At 42.8% G+C, this 20431-nt stretch overlaps 2 protein-coding genes across 2 annotated transcripts in view; both read left to right on the forward strand.

Annotated features, from left to right (window-relative positions):
• The first annotated feature begins 2389 nt into the window (after nt 1-2389).
• On the forward strand, nt 2390-7708 carry Rpl24 (ribosomal protein L24). The gene is made up of 6 exons (XM_021209658.2): nt 2390-2478; nt 2587-2662; nt 3086-3196; nt 5931-6067; nt 6524-6587; nt 7584-7708. Exons 1-6 carry the CDS (start codon nt 2474-2476, stop codon nt 7662-7664), a joined length of 474 nt encoding a protein of 157 aa, XP_021065317.1. The 5' UTR covers nt 2390-2473; the 3' UTR covers nt 7665-7708.
• Nucleotides 7709-9789: 2081 nt separating this feature from the next.
• Zbtb11 (zinc finger and BTB domain containing 11) overlaps nt 9790-20431 on the forward strand; it is a 35195-nt gene continuing 24553 nt past the window's right edge. The window contains exons 1-3 of the mRNA XM_021209630.2: nt 9790-10364; nt 17624-17859; nt 19241-19472. Coding sequence (XP_021065289.1) covers nt 10055-10364; nt 17624-17859; nt 19241-19472 — 778 coding nt within the window. The 5' untranslated portion in view covers nt 9790-10054. The remainder of the gene's footprint in view (nt 10365-17623; nt 17860-19240; nt 19473-20431) is intronic.

Here is a 20431-nt window from a genome sequence, read left to right on the forward strand (position 1 = left end):
AGATGGTTTGGTCTGGGAAACACCTCAGTTGAGACTCTCAAGTGTCTAACTGGGGCACAGAGTGTCTCACTGAACCTGAACTTGGACTGGCTGGCCAACTAACTCTTGGATCCTCCTGTGTCAGAATCCCCAGTGCTGAAGTTCAGGTACATTCCACCATACTGGCTTTTACTAAGTGCTAGGCATCTGAACCAGGTCCAAATGCTTTCATAGCAGGCACTTTGTAACCACTGGGCCATCTCCCCAACTTCCGCCTTTCCATTTCTGAGGAGGGGGTCTCGTGCTTCCTAGACTGACCTCAGACTGTGTAGCAGAGGATGGTCTTGATCCTGATCCTCCTGATTCAGAAATCCCAAGGTACCATCTTGCAGAACTAACAGCTTTCTTAGAATTGCTCACCCATTTCTCAACTACCCACTTACAGAACATTGTGAGTTGCTCATAAAAATAGAAAATATGCCGGGCGTGGTGGCGCACGCCTTTAATCCCAGCACTCGGGAGGCAGAGGCAGGTGGATTTCTGAGTTCNTACAGAGAAACCCTGACTCGAACCCCCCCTCCAAAAAAAATAGAAAATATTAACCACTATATTTGTTTCAGTAAGCAGTGATTTAGAACAGAGTTGGCAGCCTTCCACAAAATCCATCAGCTGGCTCCTGCTATATCTCTTTCCCTCACTGAGAATGTCCCATCCCAAGTTCCCATCTGTCCTCACCCGAGCTTCTCTATGGCGACTGCATTTCCAGGTTTTGGTTGGTGTTCTGTTTTTGAGACAGGCTACACACGACCCTGGCAATCCTAGAACTTGCTCTGTAGACCAGGCTGTCCTTAAACTCTGGGATCTGCCCATCTCTGCCTGCCAAATATCCAGAAGTTCTTTAAAAGTTTTTTTTTTTAATTAAAAGTGTTTTTATTTATTTTTAAATTTCACCTGACTTTGTGTCTGAATGTTTTGGCTAGCTGTACATGTGTGCACCATGTGGCACTGTGTTGTCACTGGAGGTCAGAAAACCCAGCTGGATTTCCTGGAACTGGAAAATACAGATGGTTGTGAGCCACCATGTGTATGTTGGACCATGTCTAATGCCAGTCTTCTACTAATTCAACAAGTGCTCTTACAAACTGAACCATCTTTTCAAGTTCTAAAATAGCTTTTCTTTCTTCTTAAGATTTATTTATCTTTACATTCATTGGTGTTTTGCTTGTATGTATGTCCATGAGAAGGTGCCAGATCCCCTGGAACTGGAGTTATGGTTATTGAGTTGCCACCTGGGTACTGGGAATTGAAGTCAGGTCCTTTGGAAGAGTTGCCAGCACTCCTAACTGCTGAGCCATTTCTCCAGCCACATAAAATAGCTTTTCTTTTCTTTTCTTTTCGGTTTTTAGGGACAAGGTCTCTGTCTGTGGAGCCTTTGCTGTCTTGCAACTTCCAGTGGGCGAGGCTGGCCTCAAAGTCATAGCGACCAGCCTGACTCTTCTGGGATTAAAGGTGTGCCTCCACCAGCTGGCTAACATCGCTTTTTTACTTATTATTATTATTTTGCTTTTGTGTGTGTGTGTGTGTGTGTGTGTGTGTGAGAGAGAGAGAGAGAGAGAGAGAGAGAGAGAGAGAGAGAGAGAGAGAGTACACTCATGAGTTCGGGGTCAGGCAGGTAGATGGAGTTACAGGTGGCTGAACTCTGGTCCTCTTCAATAGTTGTATATACTCTTAACCTGCTCAGCTTTCTAGCCGTAACTTAGGTTTTGAGTCAGGGTCTCACTCTGTAACAAAGGCTGATCTCAAACTTGTGGTAGTCCCGCCTTAGTTCCTGAGTGTTCGCATTACAAGTGCTGGCTACCTATGTGAACGAGTGATTAATTATTTTCAACGTTGTAACTCTTAGTACTCTGCAGACTAGCCTGCGAGTGGCTCCCAGAGAGCTGAGATTAAAAGCTTGCCCCACAGAGGCGGGCTCGAATAATTTTTGGAGGTGGGGATTTAATCCAGGGCTTTGCGTACCGCTCGTGCTAGCTCTGGGCCACACTGTCGGCCGCTACGATTTAGTTTTGTTACAAGGAATAATCCAAAGCCAAAAGCAAAATGTGACCTTCAGGTTTTACCTGCGACATACTCGTCTGCGGCTTCGTAAGAGGAGAAGAGACACGTAGACACCCTTGTCTCTTGTTCATAATTCTGCGAAATGCTGGCTTTAGATTCTAGAACACTACCTGGGGAAATAAAAAGACACAGAACCCAAGCCAAGGACCGACTTGGACCTTAAAGGAACACTTCAAACCCACTACCCGCCAATAATTTAGGAAGAAAGCTGTTGCTAGGAAACAGAGACTGGGCGCTCGGAAGTGACATCATCACTGGGCGCCGGGGTCGAGGAAGGGAATTTAGGGAGGAGATTCTCTCTGCCCTATAAGGTGTTTTCCCATGATTCGTTCTTTCTCTTCGCCATCTTTCCCCCGGCAGGCCGACATCTATCACCATGAAGTAAGCGGGCGCCCGGTACCCCAATCCGCCTCCATCCTGAGGCCGAGCTCCCGGGGATGGCTCCTCTTTGCAGCGCACAGACTAACGAGCTTCGCCCTTTCCTTCCAGGGTCGAGCTGTGCAGTTTCAGCGGGTATAAGATCTACCCGGGACACGGGCGGCGCTACGCCAGGACCGACGGGAAGGTAAAGGCCGGCTGGGCCGAGCGCGGCTCGGGACGCCGGGAGTGAAAGGACGGTCGGTTGTCTCCGGCAGGCCCCGGGGACTGCGTGTGGGATGGGGAACTTGAGGGACTCTTGATGGGGTGTGAACCAAGCTGTAAACGAGTGCTGTATGTAACTCATGGGAAAGGGAAATGGGCTTCAGATCTTTTGGAGTCCCAGAGGGCTCAGAGCCACCCGTCCCTTTGCGACTAGTGTAGATTTGGCTGCTCCTGAGAAAAGACGTAGCATTGATGCCACCCTGTCATTTGTGTCACAGAGATACCTTGCCTCCTTTATATATTTATATATTGAGATGAGAGAAGTAGAATAAAATTGTAGAAGGACTTCAGTCTCTACTTTGTGTAAAAGGAATGTCTAATTTGAACATGAATTTGTTAACTGCAGGTTTTCCAGTTTCTTAATGCAAAATGTGAGTCCGCATTCCTTTCCAAAAGGAATCCTCGGCAGATAAACTGGACTGTTCTCTACAGAAGAAAACACAAGAAAGGGCAGTCGGTAAGTGGAATACAGTTTGCTAGTAGCCTCTTTTAAAATTACAGTCAGATTTTGCCAGGTTAAATTTTGGTTAAACAAAACTATGCAATGTGCTCTTAAACCATTAGACAAAGTAACAGAACTTGTTAGTGTGGCCTTGTGTAGCATAGCCTTCAGAGCTGTGTGTTGAAATTTGAAAGGATTCCTCTCTGTAAGCTTCATTTGGGTTGAAGAGGTCCTTAGGATGGGTAGGTGTTGCTCTGGGTAGAGGTGTGGTGATAGGACAACAGCTAATGGTTAGGCTTGGCATGTGTGAGCCTCCTTAAATAGATTCTAGCAGGGCATTATAGTAAATAGTGGTTCCAGATGTGAAATAGGTTAAGTGGGCATGGTGGCCCACTCATGTAAGGCCAGTGTCTGGGAGGTAGAAGCAGGAGGGAGGATCCGTAATTCAAAGTCAGCCTAGGCTACATAAGACCTTGTTTCCCAAAGCAGAACATGTAGTACAGAGTTAGTGAAAACAAAGATTAATTATATATTAGTAGATCCTTTTGGATACATAAATGGGGGGAGGGAATCTTACAGGTGTGAGGATGTAGAGAAACAGAAATCCTAGAATAAAATGATAGTTGGAACTCACTCTGTAGACCAGGCTAGCCTGGAACTCAGAAATCCACATGCCTCTGCCTCCTGAGTGCTGGGATTAAAGGTGTGCTCTTCTAGAATTGACTTGAGGCCAGCCAAGGATACAAAGTAAAACCCTAACTGCAAAAACGGTGGTTACAATCAGTTGAATGCTTGAAATGTGTTGAACCTGAAAACTTTTGGCTTTAGGGGAGGAGGTGTGTGTGTGTGTGTGAGAGAGAGAGAGAGAGGGGGGTGGGGGGGGATCCAATTCTAAAAAGCAGCTCCATTCTCTTCTACCCTGAAAGTTATTTTTCTAAAAAAAAAACAAAAACCAATATTTGACAGCAACCCCTTTAATGAAGCCAAATGTGGAATTTTCAATTTGCGGTGATTGTTCTCAAAGGCCCAAGTTTTTGGTTAGGGGTATTCAGCCATAAATATATATGTATTGGGATATTTCCCCCTCTAAAAAAGGTGAAAAACAGCCAGCATTAGACTGAAGAAATGGGTTAGAGCAGTGGTTCTCAGCCTTCCTAATGCTGTGACCCATATGTTCCTTACCTTGTGGTAAACCTCAACCGTAAAGTGGTTGCATTGTTACTTCATAACTAGTTTGCTTTTGTTATGAATTGTAATGTAAATATCAGATATTAAGATAATGTGGCCCCAGTGAAGAGTCCCAAAGCGAATTCAATGCTATTTTAAACCGATGACTTGTTTGATATTGCTAGGAGAGCACTGTGAAATGTTCTTTAAGCCCCAAAGGGGTGAGACAGGTTTTGAACCATTGAGCTAGGTATGATTACACAGTTTCACTTTTATGAGGTACCTAAAATAGGCAGAGTAATAAAGACTGAAATATAAGGAGTGATGGAATTAATTGTTATAAGAAGAATTTGGAAAAATCATGAAACAAATTGTGTTATTTTTCTTTCTTTTTGGTTTTCGAGTTTCTCTTTATAGCCCTGGCTACCTGGAACTCACTTTGTAGACCAGGCTGGCCTCGAACTTAGAAATCCACCTGCCTCTGACTCCCAAGTGCTTGGATTAAAGGCGTGCACCACCACCGCCCGGCTTGTGTTATTTTTCTAATTTAAGACAATCTAGTAAATTTTTCTTTTCAATGAGAAGGGTAATTTCACATACACCTATCTTAGAGTATTTGTTCTTGGACTTAAAGGTACATTGTGGGAACTTGTTTCTCATAATAATGTATGTTTGCAGTATAGAATCAAAAGCAAACTTTGGACTCTTGGATACTAAAGCTTGGTAGTTTTCTTGTCACAAATGTTCTCTGCCTAAGTTAAACAAGTCCATTTCTTAAGTCTGTAAGCAGTCTTGCTAAAGCGTTTTAATATTAATAATGTTTTGCTTTTGGATTTATTTTCCGTGTGTGAATGTTTGCCTGCATACTTGTAAGTGCTCCATGTATGTGCTTGGTATCTGCAGAAGTCAGAAACAGTGTCACATCCTTTGGTACTAGACTTGTGACTTGTGACCCACCATCTGGGTGCTGGGAACAGAACCGGGGTCCTCTGCAAGAGCAGCCAGTATTTTTTTGTTTGTTTTTTTTGTTTTTTTTTTTGGTTTTTCGAGACAGGGTTTCTCTGTATAGCCCTGGCTGTCCTGGAACTCACTCTGTAGACCAGGCTGTCCTCGAGAACTCAGAAATCCGCCTGCCTCTGCCTCCCAAGTGCTGGAATTAAAGGCGTGTGCCACCACTGCCCGACCCCTAAAATTATTTTTAAAATACTATCCAACTCCCTAAGTGAGCCATTCTGCCTGAAAGGTCAGGATTTTTGGTCCCTTTTTAGTAGTAAAACTGGTCATTATTTGTGATACAAGCTTAACACAGCTCATAACGTAGAGAGCAATTTTTATTTCATATAACTGGCCTGAATTAACTTGTTGAATATGAAATTTAAAAGCTCTCTGACCAAGGGGCCGGGCATGGCCTTGCATGCACACCTCCAATCCCAGCACTGGGGGCAGCAGAGGCAGGCCTGGTCTACAGGGTTCCAGGACGAGAGAGAACCTGTCCCAGAACGCCTCCCTCTCAATAATGTTCTTTGACGTTAATTTTTACTTCATTGAGTAAGGTTGATAAGTCTTAGTCTTTGCTTTGTAGGAAGAAATCCAAAAGAAAAGAACCCGCCGTGCAGTCAAATTCCAACGAGCCATCACTGGTGCGTCTCTTGCTGATATAATGGCCAAGAGGAATCAGAAACCAGAAGTTAGGAAAGCCCAGCGAGAACAGGCTATCAGGTAAGGACTGCTCTACCGCCAACATTTCAGCTGTGGGTCAGACTTTACAGAAACCCAATCTTGTGGCACTGTTGGTTGGTAGAAACATAATACATGCATATACTTTAAATTGCTAAACTTAAGTAGTTACTGTACAACTTATTAAATTTAGCTGACTTGGATAATGGGGTTTATCAGCAATTCTTAGGATGTTTGTTTGTTTTGGTGGGGTTCTTTGCCAAGCTCTCCCAGTAAAACCCTGGTTGTCTTTGCTTTGGGTTGTAACTGCCACGGTTTCATCATCTATGTAATTGTAGGCATGTGCTATCGTCCCTGACTGGATTTTGGATTTTATGTGCAGATAGGGAGAAAGAATTTATGATGATCCCACTTGTCTAAAGCTCTAGCTTCATGCCAATAAGTTGTGTTCTTAAAGAGTAAAGTGTCTTGCTTAATGTTACTTATATGACACTACAGGGCTGCCAAGGAAGCAAAAAAGGCTAAGCAGGCATCAAAGAAGACAGCAATGGCTGCTGCCAAGGTAACTATGGGGATGCTCTTGGGTTTCTTAAAATAGGAAATTTTATCCTTAAGGCAAGGGTTGGCAAAGTGCAAAGTTCAAGTTTCTATTGGAAATGGTTGTAGGTAGTTTCTAGATAGAATGGTTGCATCTCTGGTTTCTAGTGAGCTTTAATTTTAGATGTGTTAAGAGAAATTAAAGCTAGCTTTGCTTTGTTTTGTTTTGTTTGTTTGTTTTTCGAGGCAGGGTTTCTCTGTATAGCCCTGGTTGTCCTGGAACTCACTTTGTAGACCAGGCTGACCGGGAACTCAGAAATCGCCTGCCTCTTTTTACTTATTTATTTTTTTAAGTGGGTTTTTCTGAAATGGGATATAACCTGGGCTGGCTTGGAACTATCAATCAGATTTGTCTTAAGTATAATCCTGCTGCCTACCAAGGACTATGAGCGTGTATCCCTGTGTGCTCGGCTTGGCTTTTGTGTTTTTAGACATTGTTTTGAGGTAATTGTATACTCTGAGTAATGGTACAACAGTATGGGTGTAGCCAGCCTTTTCTAGGAGTTAAAAATGTAAGCCAGAGGTAGCCCATGGAGATTCACCAATCCCTTTATTTTAATACGAGCTCTTGGGGGCAGAGGAGAGCAACCAGGACTACACAGAGACTTGGTCTCAAGAAACAAAATTTTTTTTTAAGCCAGAGAATGTCAGTTTTTCATTCTTGGGTGGGCAAATGGCTGCTAGTAAAGGTGGTTTTGTACAGCCCTAATTTGGTCTTGGGGACCTATAAGGTGAACGGAAAGAGCCCGTGTAGCACTCTACCTCTGTCCCTGCAAGTGTAATAAATAAAGATTGAAAAAAAATTCTGGGCCAACAAGTTGGCTCAGCAGGTAAAGGCACCTGTAGCCTGGTGTCCTAAGTTTGATCTTTGAGAACAATATGGTAGTAGCAGAGCTGATTCCCACAGTTGTGTATGATCTCTACAAGTGAATAAGTGATGTCTTTTTTTTTTTTTTTGCAGGCCCCCACAAAGGCAGCACCTAAACAAAAGATTGTGAAGCCTGTGAAGGTCTCTGCCCCCAGAGTTGGTGGGAAACGCTAATATGGTAGATCAGAGTTTGAAATAAAGATCTGTCTTTAACTCTAGGTGGTGCTAATTGATTTTTGTTTTCCTCAACGAAAGCATGTATTCTTACTTGGGGCAAGGCATTTTAGCCATAGACTGTATGCTTTGCTTGACTTGAGTTCCTAGGTCCAATCTCCAGCTAAAAATGTTTATTCCTCATTTGTGTGGTGGCACACACACTTACTTAATCTAGCACTCAGGAGGCAGATCTTGTTCCAGGACATCTCAGCTACAATGCAATGCCTTCTATTATGTTAGTTGAGGAGATGGCAAACAAAATGATATGGCTGTGAGCTATGTTTGGAGTATAGCTATGATCCTGGCACTTGGGAGACATGGAAAGATTTGAAGGCCAGCCTTGGTTCCATGTAACTGCTTAACCCATCACTCAGTTTCCCCATGAAGACCTTCAGCGAAGACCACTGTTGTCTTAAATGGTTTTAAGATTCAGGACCTGGAGCCTCAAGATTGTCTTGCCACCTGTCAGTATTTTATATAGGAATGTACCTACACATCCAGCTGGACATTTTTTCTGTTGAAACAAGGTTTCACTGTCACCTGTGACCTGAAATTCTCAAGAAATTAACCAGCTTTTACCTCCTGGACCTTCTGGGTACTGAGATAAAAGGCATGGTGCCACTACACACCCTCTTTTTTTTTTTTTTTTTTTTTTAGGAAAGGAGAAGAGACATTCTGGCCTTAAACTCCGTAATCTTCCTATTTGAGTGCTTTGATTAGTTATTAGATATTGCTTTCTGGGCTAAGAGTTACAAAGCCATATAACATTTTGAGTTTTCTTTCAAGTGGAATTGAGTATAGGGCCTGCCTGTAAACTGGAGGCCTCAGAAGTCCAAGGACATCTTGGTTATATGATGAAATTAGTGGTTAAGGGCACTGACTGCTCTTAACAGAAGTCTTGACTTCCAATTCCCAGCAACCACATTGGTGGCTCACAACCATCTGTAATGGGAGTCCTCTTCTGGTGTGTCTGAAGACAGTGACCATGCACTCACATATATAAAAAATAAAATATTAAAAGAATCTGACATCTGAGGGTTGTTATTTTGAGACTAGCCTAGTAGCTAGGTTTTTCCCCAACAACCATTAGTTTGTAAAATTGGTACATGGAATGTAGACCTTTGCAAGGACACGAGTTCAGTTTGGCTTTTCTTAGGAAAGTGATTAAAGAAAAAAAACACAGAAGACTAGTAACAGCTCCTGTTACCTGCAAATGCTTAGGTGGATCTTAATTGTATTTGACACATTCTTTTACGTATATTCTCAAGATTTGATTCAAAATCTGGTTAGTACAAAGGTTATGAAGCCACACCCTATACAATCCTGTATCTGAATCCCCGGGATTTTCACCCTCCATTTCCTTTATACATGATGGAACACTGGTTTCTGAACCCACTGCCACCTGCTTGCTCCTCACCTGTTTAAAGGCATCATAGATAAGTATGTGTCCTCTAGGCAGGAAAAAAAGAATAGCTTCTTCAGCTAAACCATTGGGTTGGGAAGCCTGGAACCTAGCTTCAAGGAATAAGTACCAAGTGTCAGCATTAGAAGGAAACGGGATTGAGTTATTTCTGCACTTAATCATCTAAGTAATCTGGACCTGCATAGTCGTCACCATGGTGATGATTCTAGAAAATAACTTAGTTTGCAGATAATTCTTAAGAGGATAATTCGTAACACTGAAGCACTTAATGCTTGATAATACTGCGACAGTCTTTGGCCCAGGGGCTCAGCCAGTGGCAACCAATTGTTACAGTTTCAAACGGTATCTAGTATATGGAGTCTACAGAACCGGCTCAGTCACCGTTTACCGGGAGGGTCTCAGGGAAACAAACAGCGACCCGCTCAACCACGTGGCTTTCCAGAGAGCGTGGGAAAGGAAAGGGAGGGCGGTGGGGGAGGGACCTGCCAGGACTTAAGATGTCTGCTGAGGCCCCTCGGATCTGCAGGGCAGCGCGGCTGCCCTCTTCCAATATGTCCTCCCGCAGCGTTGACGTCACACCGCCGGCTCCCTGGGAGCCAGAGCCGGAGAGCGCTCCAATCGGGGCGCCGGCCCCGCCCCAGCGCTCGCGTCACTTCCGGTGGTGCAGCAGCCATTTTGTCAGTCGCCAGCGGATCCCGCGCGCTGCCGAAGTGCAGTTCCCCCTGGTTACCGGGTCGTCGGTTCTCCCCTTCCGCGCTGCGGCCGGGCGGCCGGGCGGGCGCCCTCGGAGAGAGAGAGCGCCCAGCACAGGCGTCGCCTTCGCTCCTCCCCGGGTCGCCGCCGCCGCCGTCCCTCGGCCGAGCCGGGGCCGCTGTCTGCCTCTCCCGGTCACTGACAGGCGCCCCCGAGGGCGCTGCCGGCGGCGATGTCAAGCGAGGAGAGCTACCGGGCCATCCTGCGCTACCTGACGAACGAACGCGAGCCCTACGCGCCGGGCACCGAGGGCAATGTCAAGCGGAAGATCCGCAAGGCCGCCGCCTGCTACGTCGTGCGCGGCGGGACACTCTACTACCAGCGGCGGCAGCGGCACCGCAAGACCTTCGCCGAGCTGGAGGTGGTGCTGCAGCCCGAGCGGCGCCAGGGCCTCATCGAGGCGGCTCACCTGGGCCCCGGGGGCACCCACCACACCCGGCACCAGACCTGGCACGATCTGTCCAAGACCTACTGGTGGCGAGGTGAGCGCGCCGGGGCCCCGGGCACCGTGAGGGACGGAGGACGGGGCGGCTCGGCTCGGCCTGCGTGCGCACCCGCGAGCGCCCAAGTCTGGGACCCGGCCGTGCCCTGAGCCCGGCGGCGTGCAGGAGGGCGGGCGGGCGTGCGTCCGTTCGGCTGCGCGGCGGCCGCGGGACCCAGCCGAGCCGAGCGGAGCGGCCTGGGGACGCGAAAGCAGCCGCACTTCCCCTACAGGAAGGAGGCCCGGGAGGCTGGGGGCGGACCCTCGCCCGGGGTGGGGCTTCGGGGGCTTCCCTCGGGGCCGGGCCAGGCGGTGGAGGGCGTGGCGCGGCCTGGCTGGGCCCGCCCCCCTGAGGTCCCTAGGGGGCTGGTGGGAGCGGGAGAGGCAGAGGCAGACCTACCCTCTCCGGCTCCCGCTGCCTTCTTTCTGCCTTAGAAGGCTGGCCCCAGCCCCGGCTGCGGTCTCCCAGTGAGTGCCGCTCGGATTGGGCCATTGGGCTAGGTCCAAATCTCTCTGTTTCTGCAACTGCGACACAGAAAAAACAAAAAGAATAATGTGGTTATTAGGACTAATGATGGCGCAGTCGCCGTGAGTTCCGGTTTGAGGGCACTAGGCAACCTTCCAGACTGCCAGATCCTTCGTTTTCTCGGGTGATGGGACAAGACCGACATACCATAAGAGGTTTTATTAGGAGGAATGCTGACACTTCTGTCGTAGTTTTTTCTTGTTTTGAGTGTGGCGATCCTCCCACCTCAGCCTCTCACGTGTTGCTATTACAGCCCTGACGCACCAATCACGGTGACGATATGGGATCCTGTGTCCTAATGCGTTAACGTTCTTTTTACTTTGTGAAAATAGCCTCGGGAACTGTGTTGCGCAGTACATGTTGAGAAAAGATAAGACAACTGATTTATTGACTGATTGTTTCTCTATTTGAGGCAAGATCTCACTAAATTACTCAGGCCGGCCTTGAATTCAGGGTCTGAATGCCTCACTAGCTGGGATTATAGACCTGTACCACCAAATCATTGATTATTTGGGAGTCAAAATATAATGACCCTAACACTGTTTGATTCCTTGGAGAGCAGATGAGAGCAGAAAAGCTTGACCTTTTTCTTTTTAATTTTTTAAAAATTGTATGTATGTGAATGAATGTTTTCCCTGGATGTGTGTGAGCACCAGCTGCCCACGAAGGTCAGGGAAGGGCATTGGATTCAGAACTGGAGTTACATTACAGATGTTTCTGACACCAGGTAGGTGCTCAGAATTTGAAAGAACAAAAGTACTGTTTACTACTGAGCTGTCTTCCCACCAGTCCCTCAATCTTTCTAGTAAGTTTTTAAAATTCTATTTTATGTGCTGTGTGTATGTGTACGAACATGCAGGCTAGGGCTGGCAGCCTTATTTGTCAAGCCATCTCATTTGTAGATGCTAATTTTTGTTAGGTTTCCCAACTCTGTCATCAAGCCTGTGGTAGGAACTCTCTGGTAGTCCTTTGGTTCCTTAGAGAATTCCTTTGTGGGTAACAGGTTTATCTTATTCTCATACAGTTTTTCTTTGTATTTCAAAATTTTGTGTGTATGGGTGTTTTGCTTGTATGTAAATGTGTGCCTGGAGCCTACAGAGGTCAAACGGGATTCCTAGAACTGGAGTTATGAATGGTTGTGAATGTGGGTGCATGGAATCAAACCTTGGTCCTCTAAAAGAACAACAAGTGCTCTAAATTGTTAGCCATCTTCCCTGGCAGCTCATATGATCTCCTAACCCTTATTTGATATTTGTAAAGAATGCCTGAAATAAGCTGGGTGTGGTAGTATATGTTTTTAATCCTAGCGCTTGGGAGGCAGAGGCAGGCAGATCTCTGAGTTTAAGGCCAGCCTGGTCTATAGAATGTTTCCAGTACAACCAAGGCTAACCATATCTCAAAAAAACCAAACCAAATTAAGTGAAATGAAAAAAATCACCACCACCACCAACAATCCCCTGAATTAAGCCAGGCCTATACCAGTACTCCCATTGTTCCAGAGGCAGCGGCCATAGGATCAATGCAAAGTTGAGGCCAGCCTGGTCTCTCCCACCCTGCCTCCCAAATCTGAATTAAATTTCCAAAATGTTAACTGTGAGGAATAAAACTAGAATCATGACTGCATATTGTTCATATTGAGAGGCAGAGGCAGCCTGGTCTATCTAGTGAGACCTTTGTTTAAGTGTAAAAACAGAGTATCAGTGTCTCACTTTACTAATGTCACTACTGTTTGTCTCTCCTGCATGATTCCCAGTCAGCAGGTGATAACTGGTAAATGTCCAATACTCTGCAATGCACTACACAGCTTTGATGTTAGATAGGTTGGGTGAATTATATATGTATTACATTTAAGGATATTTTCAATTCTTGATAAGATAATTGGGATTATAATCCCATCATAAATTAAAGCATTGATATTACTAAGGTTCAAAAGCAAAAGCCCTGACCATGTATAGTGAGTGGCTTGTTCTGTTCCTTTAATCCTAGCACTTGGGAGACACAGACAGGCTGATCTCTGTGAGTTCCAGGATAGCCAGAGCTACACAATGAGACCCTGTCTTGAAAACAAACAAAACACTGTTCTAGAGCAAGACACTAGACAGGGTGTTTTATTAAACTAGTACTCACTAAGGATGTTTGACAGAAGTGCTTAGGAACAGGGTCTTTTTGTTGTTGTTGTTGTTGTTAATTTTTGTTTTGTTTTTATTTGAGACAGTGGTCTTTCTGTGCCAGACTAGACTACAGGTTTTCTAATTGTTTTCAACTTAGGACATGTTACGTATACACATAATGAGTTATCTTGAAGAAACAGCCCTATTATAAAACACAAAGGATCAAATATGTTTTATAAAGTATGTTATGTTTATACACTTAGCTTGAGGTAGTTTTAAACAATAATTTTAGAGTGCCTGCATAAAACTGTTCGATCAAAGAAGTCAGGTGTGCAATTTTGTGACATCATGTTGATACTTTAAAAAGTTTTAGATTTAAAAAAAATATATGAAAGGGGCTAGAGAGATGGCTCAGTGAAAGAGCACTGATTGGTCTTCCAGAGATCCTGAGTTCAATTCTAAGCAACCACATGGTGACTCACAACCATCTGCAGTGGAATCTGATGCACTCTTGTGGTATGTTCTGAAGACAGCTACAGTGTATTTGTATAAATAAAATAAATCTTAAAAAAAAAGATTGATGGCCTGGCGTGGTGGCACATGCCTTTAATCCCAACACTTGGGAGGCAGAGGCAGGCAGATTTCTGAGTTCGAGGCCAGCCTGGTCTACAGAGTGAGTTCCAGGACAGCCAGGACTATACAGAGAAACCCTGTCTCAAAAAAACCAAAAACCAAATCAAAACAAAACAAAAAGATTGATGAAAATATTTATTTATTTCAGGTATAATTGTTTTGCCAGCATGTATATCTTTGTATCACTTGTGTGCTTGATACTTATGAAGGCCAGAAGAGAACATTGGATCTCTTGGAGCTGAAATTACCCGGAATTGTGAACCACTTTGTGGGTGCTGGGAATTGAACACTGGTCCTCTGGAAGACGGACTCCATCTTCAGATGGCTATTGAATCGTCTTTCAGAGCCACTTCTGTTTTTTGTTTTTTGTTTTTTAATATTTTTTTGGGATATGGAGGGTGCTCAATGTATAATTTATTTCTCTCTGATTCTATAGTCTATGAGCAATCTTTTATTAGTAACTTGACATCCAAAGAACTATCTCAGGGGACTTTGTTGGGAAAATATAGGAACTTGCATTGAAGAATGTACCATTTGTTTCCCTAAATGTCAAAGGGGATTTCCTGGGAGGTGGAGCCTGGCAAATGCTTAGAGCACCAACATAAAGAAACAGACTATGCACAATGTAGATAAAAATACCTCAGCCTCATTTTTACGATATGTAGTTGAAATGTTTCTCATTCGATAATAGTTATTTTATGAAAAATATCAGAAGAGCATACAGCTGTCATATCTTCACTGTCTTTTCCTCAAGACATGCTCTTAGCAGTGATTACATGATGTCCTCATACAATACTATGCTGTTAATTTTTCTGTGCTGTTATTTTATCTTTTATTTTACTTTGAGACTGGGATCTCTGTAGATCTGGTTGTCCTGGAACTTTCTATGAAGATCAGGATGGCTTCAAATGTACAGTGATCTTCTTACCTCTGCCTGAGTGAGATTAAAGGCAGGCCCCACTGCACCAAGCTTAGTGCTGTTGCCTTTTTTTTGAGGGGTAGTGGCTTTTTACTTTGTTTTTGATGAGCAGAAAGTATATCAAAATTCTGGATGTAATAATTCTTATTAAAGTCTCTGACAACGGACATTGTGTCTAATTCAGAGGAGTAAAAATTGCTCTTACACATAGGAACCTACACACACGGGGATTTAAACACTATTTTTGAGCTATTTTGTCTCATCCCATAAAATCCTAACAGTAATTGCAAAAGATTAAATGCATGGTAGAGTAGAAATTCTGCCATATTTGAGCATTTTTAAAAGAGAGATCTTGGGGCTGAAGAGAAAGCCCAGTGATTAAGAGCATTTGTTGCTCTTTTAGAGAACCCAGGTTCAGTTCCTGGCACTGCCCAATGGTTCACATCCATGTGTACCTCCAGTTCTAAGGGGTTGGAGTTTTTCCCTATTTATGTGGGCACCTGGCAAACTCATGGTGCACATATGCATGAGTGGGCAAAACACTTGAATTTATATATGATAATTCTTAAAAGAAATTATTCTCATTATTTTTTTTTTTCTAGGCAGGGTTTCTCAGTCCTGGCTGTCCTAGAATTCACTCTGTAAATCCGGCTTTCTCAAACTCGGAGATCTGCCTGTCTTTGCCTCGAGACTGCTAGGATCAAAACCATCATCAGGTTTAAAAGAATTTTTTATAGAAATCATATGGTTAATTAACAATTGAAAACACTGGGTAGACAAATTTAAGTAGATTTTATCTCATTTTTAAAAATCTGACTTCTTCATTTCCCACTGTCAGAGCTACTCCTGATTTTCATCTTGTCATTTTCTTAGGAGTTGAGCCTAAGAGTAAAGTCATAAAATAGTTCCCAGACATTTTGTAGTAGACAGGGACGTGGGTTTTCTTGCCATTTTCATCATTATTCAGATATTTTTGAAGTTTCTCTAGAGCTCTTTGAACGTCAGCTAATACCTTTATTTTTTTAATTTTATTTTAAGATGAATTTATGTGTTTTGTCTGTATTTATATATGTATATGCCTGATGCTCACAGAGGTCAGAAGAGGGCATTGGATCCTGTTACAAATGGTTGTAAGCCACCGTGTGGGTGCTGAGCATCTGCAAGAGCAGCCAAGTACTGTAAACCACTACCCATCATCCGTCCAACTGTCCTTATTATTTTACATTTTTTGAAGGATTTTTTATACATGTATACAATAGGTATATATGATCATCTTCCCATACCCTACCTATCTTCTCCAGTATCTCTCCCAAAACACTATGCATCTCTATGTTGACTACAAGAGCACAACCATCTGTAATGGGATCCGACGCCCTCTTCTGTTCTGACAGATGTAGTGTACTCATCAATCAATCAATCAATCAATCTTAAAAAAAAAAAAAAAAAAAAAAAAGAATAGTGAGAGCTCCTAACACCTGACCTATCTGTCAAGCCTCAAATGCAGTATATTTTCAACCTTCATAAACTGTAATGCATCTTGTACATACGAGTTGTTACTGGGGGTATGGAAAGATGGTGACAAAGCAGTTATAAGCACTTGCTGATCTTGAAGAAGACCCGAGTTCAGTTCCTAGAACTAACATGGTAGCTTATACTTATGTGTATTTCCAGTTCCATGAGAACCAACATTCTGTCATTGTCTCCATGCACACTAGGCACACATGTGATACACATACATACATGAAACCATCTACTCATGCACATAAAATACAAGTCAATCCCTTTTTTTTGTAAGGAGTCGCCTTTACAGAGGCCTTCAGTCTTGCACTTCCGGCCTCAGGAATTGATTACAAATCAAACTCTCATTACAAAAAATTCAATCTATGACACTATTTTAAAGCATTACCAAATTAGCACATGTATACACACACACACACACACACACACACACACACACACAGCTTATGGTTTAGTTTATAAGTTTATCCAAGAAGTGTTTACAAAAGGCATAGATCAAGAGACCAACAGAATGGTATGCTAGTATCCAAAAGACTTAAAGTCAATACCAAATTTCTCTCTCTCTCTTTTTTTTTTTTGTTTTTCTAGACGGAGGTTTCTCTGTGTAGCCCTGGCTGTCCTGGAACTCACTCTGTAGACCAGGCTGGCCTCAAACTCAGAAATCCACTTGCCTCTGCCTCTGCCTCCCAAGTGCTGGGATTAAAGGCATGCACCACCACTGCACAGCCAAATTTATTTCTTTAAAAACAAAACAAAACAAAAAAAACCACCTAATTTGCTGGGTGGAGGTGGTACATGCACTTGGGAGGACCTGGAGGAGGAGTTTGAGGCCAGCCTGGTCTGTGCAGAGAGTTCTAGGACAGGCAAGACTACACAGAGAAACCCTGTCTCAGAAAACAAACACATTAAAGAACCTATTTTTATATGTGTGTGTGCCATGTGGATGTGCACTACCACAGAGGCCAGAAGCAGGATCCACTAGAGTTGATGATACAGGCCGTTGTGAGCTACTTCTTGACAGGTTGGAAATTGAATTCAGGTGCTCTGGAAAAGCAGCAAGCACTCTTAACTTCTGAGCTCTCTCTCTCCCACCCAATAGACTTAGCTAACAGAAACATAGTTATGTAGTATGTAGGTATTTTATTTCATGGATACCTTGTAATGGACAGGGTTATATAATCACCTTATGCCAGAGTAAATTAAATACTTGGTAATAAACAAGAAAAAGTCTGTCTCAAAGTGGAAACAAATCAACATTTATATACTTATATGAACATAAATTAGTATGTACATTAAATTAATAATACATTTTCGAGGGCTAGAGAGATGGCTCAGAGGTTAAGAGCACTGACTGCTCTTCCAGAGGTCCTGAGTTCAATTCCCAGCAACCACATGGTGGCTCACAACCATCTGCAATGGGATCTGATGTCCTCTTCTGGTGTGTCTGAAGATAGGGAAAGTGTACTCATATACATAAAATGAATAAATCATTTTCAAGTAGGAACACTTAAGTTTGATGTTAATTTTGTTTTTGTTTTGTTCTTTGACTGAAGGTATATTAAAGCAAGTTAAAGATTACATAAAACAATGTAGTAAATGTCAGGAGAAACTTGATCGCTCCCGTCCAATATCAGATGCTTCGGAAATGTTGGAAGAATTGGGATTGGACCTTGAATCTGGAGAAGAAAGTAATGAGTCAGAGGATGACCTGAGCAACTTTACTTCACCTCCAACCACAGCCTCCAAGTCTTCCAAAAAGAAGCCAGTATCTAAACATGAGCTTGTGTTTGTAAGTGGCGCTTTCTATCCTCCTTTCAGTCTTCAAGGTTTCTTGTTATTTGTTTATCTAAGACATCAACTGTTGACTATGAGAACTGAAGCTGAAAGGAATGTATTTGTTTAAAGTAGTGGTTCTCAACCTTCCTAATGCTGTGACCCTTTAATACACCTCATGGTGTGGTGACCTCCAACCATAGAATTATTTTTGTTGCTACTTCATAACTGTAATTTTGTTACTGTTATGAATTATCTACTATGTAAGATAACTGATACTAAACCCCTATGAAAGGGGCCAGTACCCACAGGTTGAGAACTGCTGGTTTAAAGTAAAGCTTATTGTTTAAGACATGTTAATTGTTTACTATGTTACAAGCAAAATGAGCTAAATGTAAACCAGTTGTTACTCTTCAGTGAACATCATTCTTCACAATTAATGTAGTATCCTATGTGTTTGTAAGTAGTATCCTAATTTTAACTCCTCCCTATTGTAATGATACATTAACATAGGTATACAGAATATTTTTCTGAATTAGATTGTGGGTCACATAACAAGTTAAAATTGCTTAAACTGAGTCTTCTGCTTGTTGGGTCATGTAGCCAATGCTGGCCTTATACTAGCTAGCTACATAGGTGAGGAGGACCTTGAAGTTCTGACGCTCCTGCCTCTGTTAGTGCTGGATTACAGACATGGTCCACAGATTGTGGTTGATGAGAGGCTGAGATGGAACCTAGGCCTTCATACATGTTAGGTAAACACTACCAACTGAGCCACAGCCCTGCCTTCCTTTCTAGGTTTTTATTGTTGGCCTTTCTGATACAGGATCTCTTTACATATCACTGGCTGTCCTTGAACTTTGTGTGTAAACCAGGATAGCCTGAACTCAGATCCCACCTGCTTCTACTTTCCAAGTGCTGGAACCTAAGGTGTGTGCAACCATGCCTAATTCCTGGCTAGTTTTTTGGTTGGTTGTTTGCTTATTCATTTGTTTTGTTCTAGGCTATATTAGTGTCATACAACATCAGATTGTTGACCAGAAAAAAGGCAACGAAAAGGAGGATAAGGGTTTTTGTTTTGTCTTTTTGTAGGATTAAGTAAAACATTGTGGCTGGGTACGGTGGCTCGTGTCTTTAATCCTAGCACTTGGGAGGCAGAAGCAGAGGTAGGAGGAGTTCTAGGTCAACTTGGTCTACATAATGAGTTCAGTTAGCCAAAGCTACATAAGGAAACCTTGTCTTTTTAAAAGGCAGGAAATAGTAATGTATCTTATGTATATAGATAACAGAATAATAAGTTGTTTGCTTGCTAAACAATGTAGGTGATATATATCTATATCTATATATATGTAGGTGATATATAATACACTTCTTATCTCAAATATATATTTTGGCAGGTTGACACCAAAGGAGTGGTAAAACGGTCTTCTCCAAAGCACTGCCAGGCCGTTTTGAAACAGCTGAATGAACAGAGACTTTCCAACCAGTTCTGTGATGTCACATTGTTAATTGAAGGGGAAGAGTACAAAGCTCATAAGTCTGTTCTGTCAGCTAATAGTGAATATTTTCGAGATCTTTTTATTGAGAAAGGAGCAGTTTCTAGTCACGAGGCTGTTGTGGATCTTTCTGGTAAGATTTTTTTTCTAATACCTTTTGCTGTTTGTTAATAAGTATATTCTAGAAGATACATAGTTATATATCTTCCAAACAAACAGAATCTATGCCAAAATGGAGGCTCCTTTTCTCAAGGGAAAGGCCCCATTAAAGCAAGGCTTCTAATACTGTGCAAAGGCTGTCATTTATTTTTGTTTTGTTTCTCTTTGTAGCCCTGGCTGTCCTTGTCCTCATCCTCAAACTCACCCTATAGACCAGGCTAGCCTTTGAACTCAGAGATCTTTCTGCCTCTGCCTCCCAAGCACTGAGATTGAAGGTATGGGCAAGCACGTCTGTCATGCAGTCTGTCTTTTCCTACCACTGCCTCTTGGGTCAGGGAATTGTAGCAGAATTATTTCTGGAGTTGAAATGAAACAACTGGAGAAAAATGTACAACTGAGCATTATTACATCAGGGGAAATATACTTTGAAGCTTCCTATTTATTATCTTGTTTTGTGGAACATGGGATTTTGTATATTGTACTTGTATGTGTAATTTTGTATGTGTGTGGTGAATGTGCTTGTTAGAGTATAAATGTATATTGAGGTCTCCATCAGATGTCGTTTTCTATTGCTTCTACCAGTTCTTTCCAGCTGTATTTTCTGAGATCAGTTCTCTTGGTCTGTGTGCAAACCCAGAGCTGCTCATTTGGGCCATTGAGGATGCAGGGGTCTGTTTCTATGCCAGCACCGTGGGGTTGTTGTTGTTGTTGTTACTGTGGCTCTATAATATCATTTCAGAGCAGGTTTTAAGATAAACTGCAGCATCTGTTCTTTCTGTTTGGTATAACTTTGATGATTATCAGGTGTTGTGTGTTTCTTTTTTTTTTTTTTTTTTTTTTTTTTTTGTTTTTTTTTTTTTTTTTTTTTTTTTTTTTTTTTTTAGTTACTGTTCTTATGTTTTAGTTTCTGTACCTGGGAAACATTTGTCTAAA

The sequence above is a fragment of the Mus pahari genome, chromosome 12, assembly GCF_900095145.1.
Source record: "Mus pahari chromosome 12, PAHARI_EIJ_v1.1, whole genome shotgun sequence".
NCBI lineage: Eukaryota > Metazoa > Chordata > Mammalia > Rodentia > Muridae > Mus > Mus pahari.

Coding starts and splice junctions, on each gene's coding strand:
- Rpl24 (XM_021209658.2), top strand. Junction 3,197..5,930: donor AACACAAGAAAGGGCAGTCG/GTAAGTGGAATA, acceptor TTTGCTTTGTAG/GAAGAAATCCAAAAGAAAAG. Junction 6,068..6,523: donor CAGCGAGAACAGGCTATCAG/GTAAGGACTGCT, acceptor ATGACACTACAG/GGCTGCCAAGGAAGCAAAAA.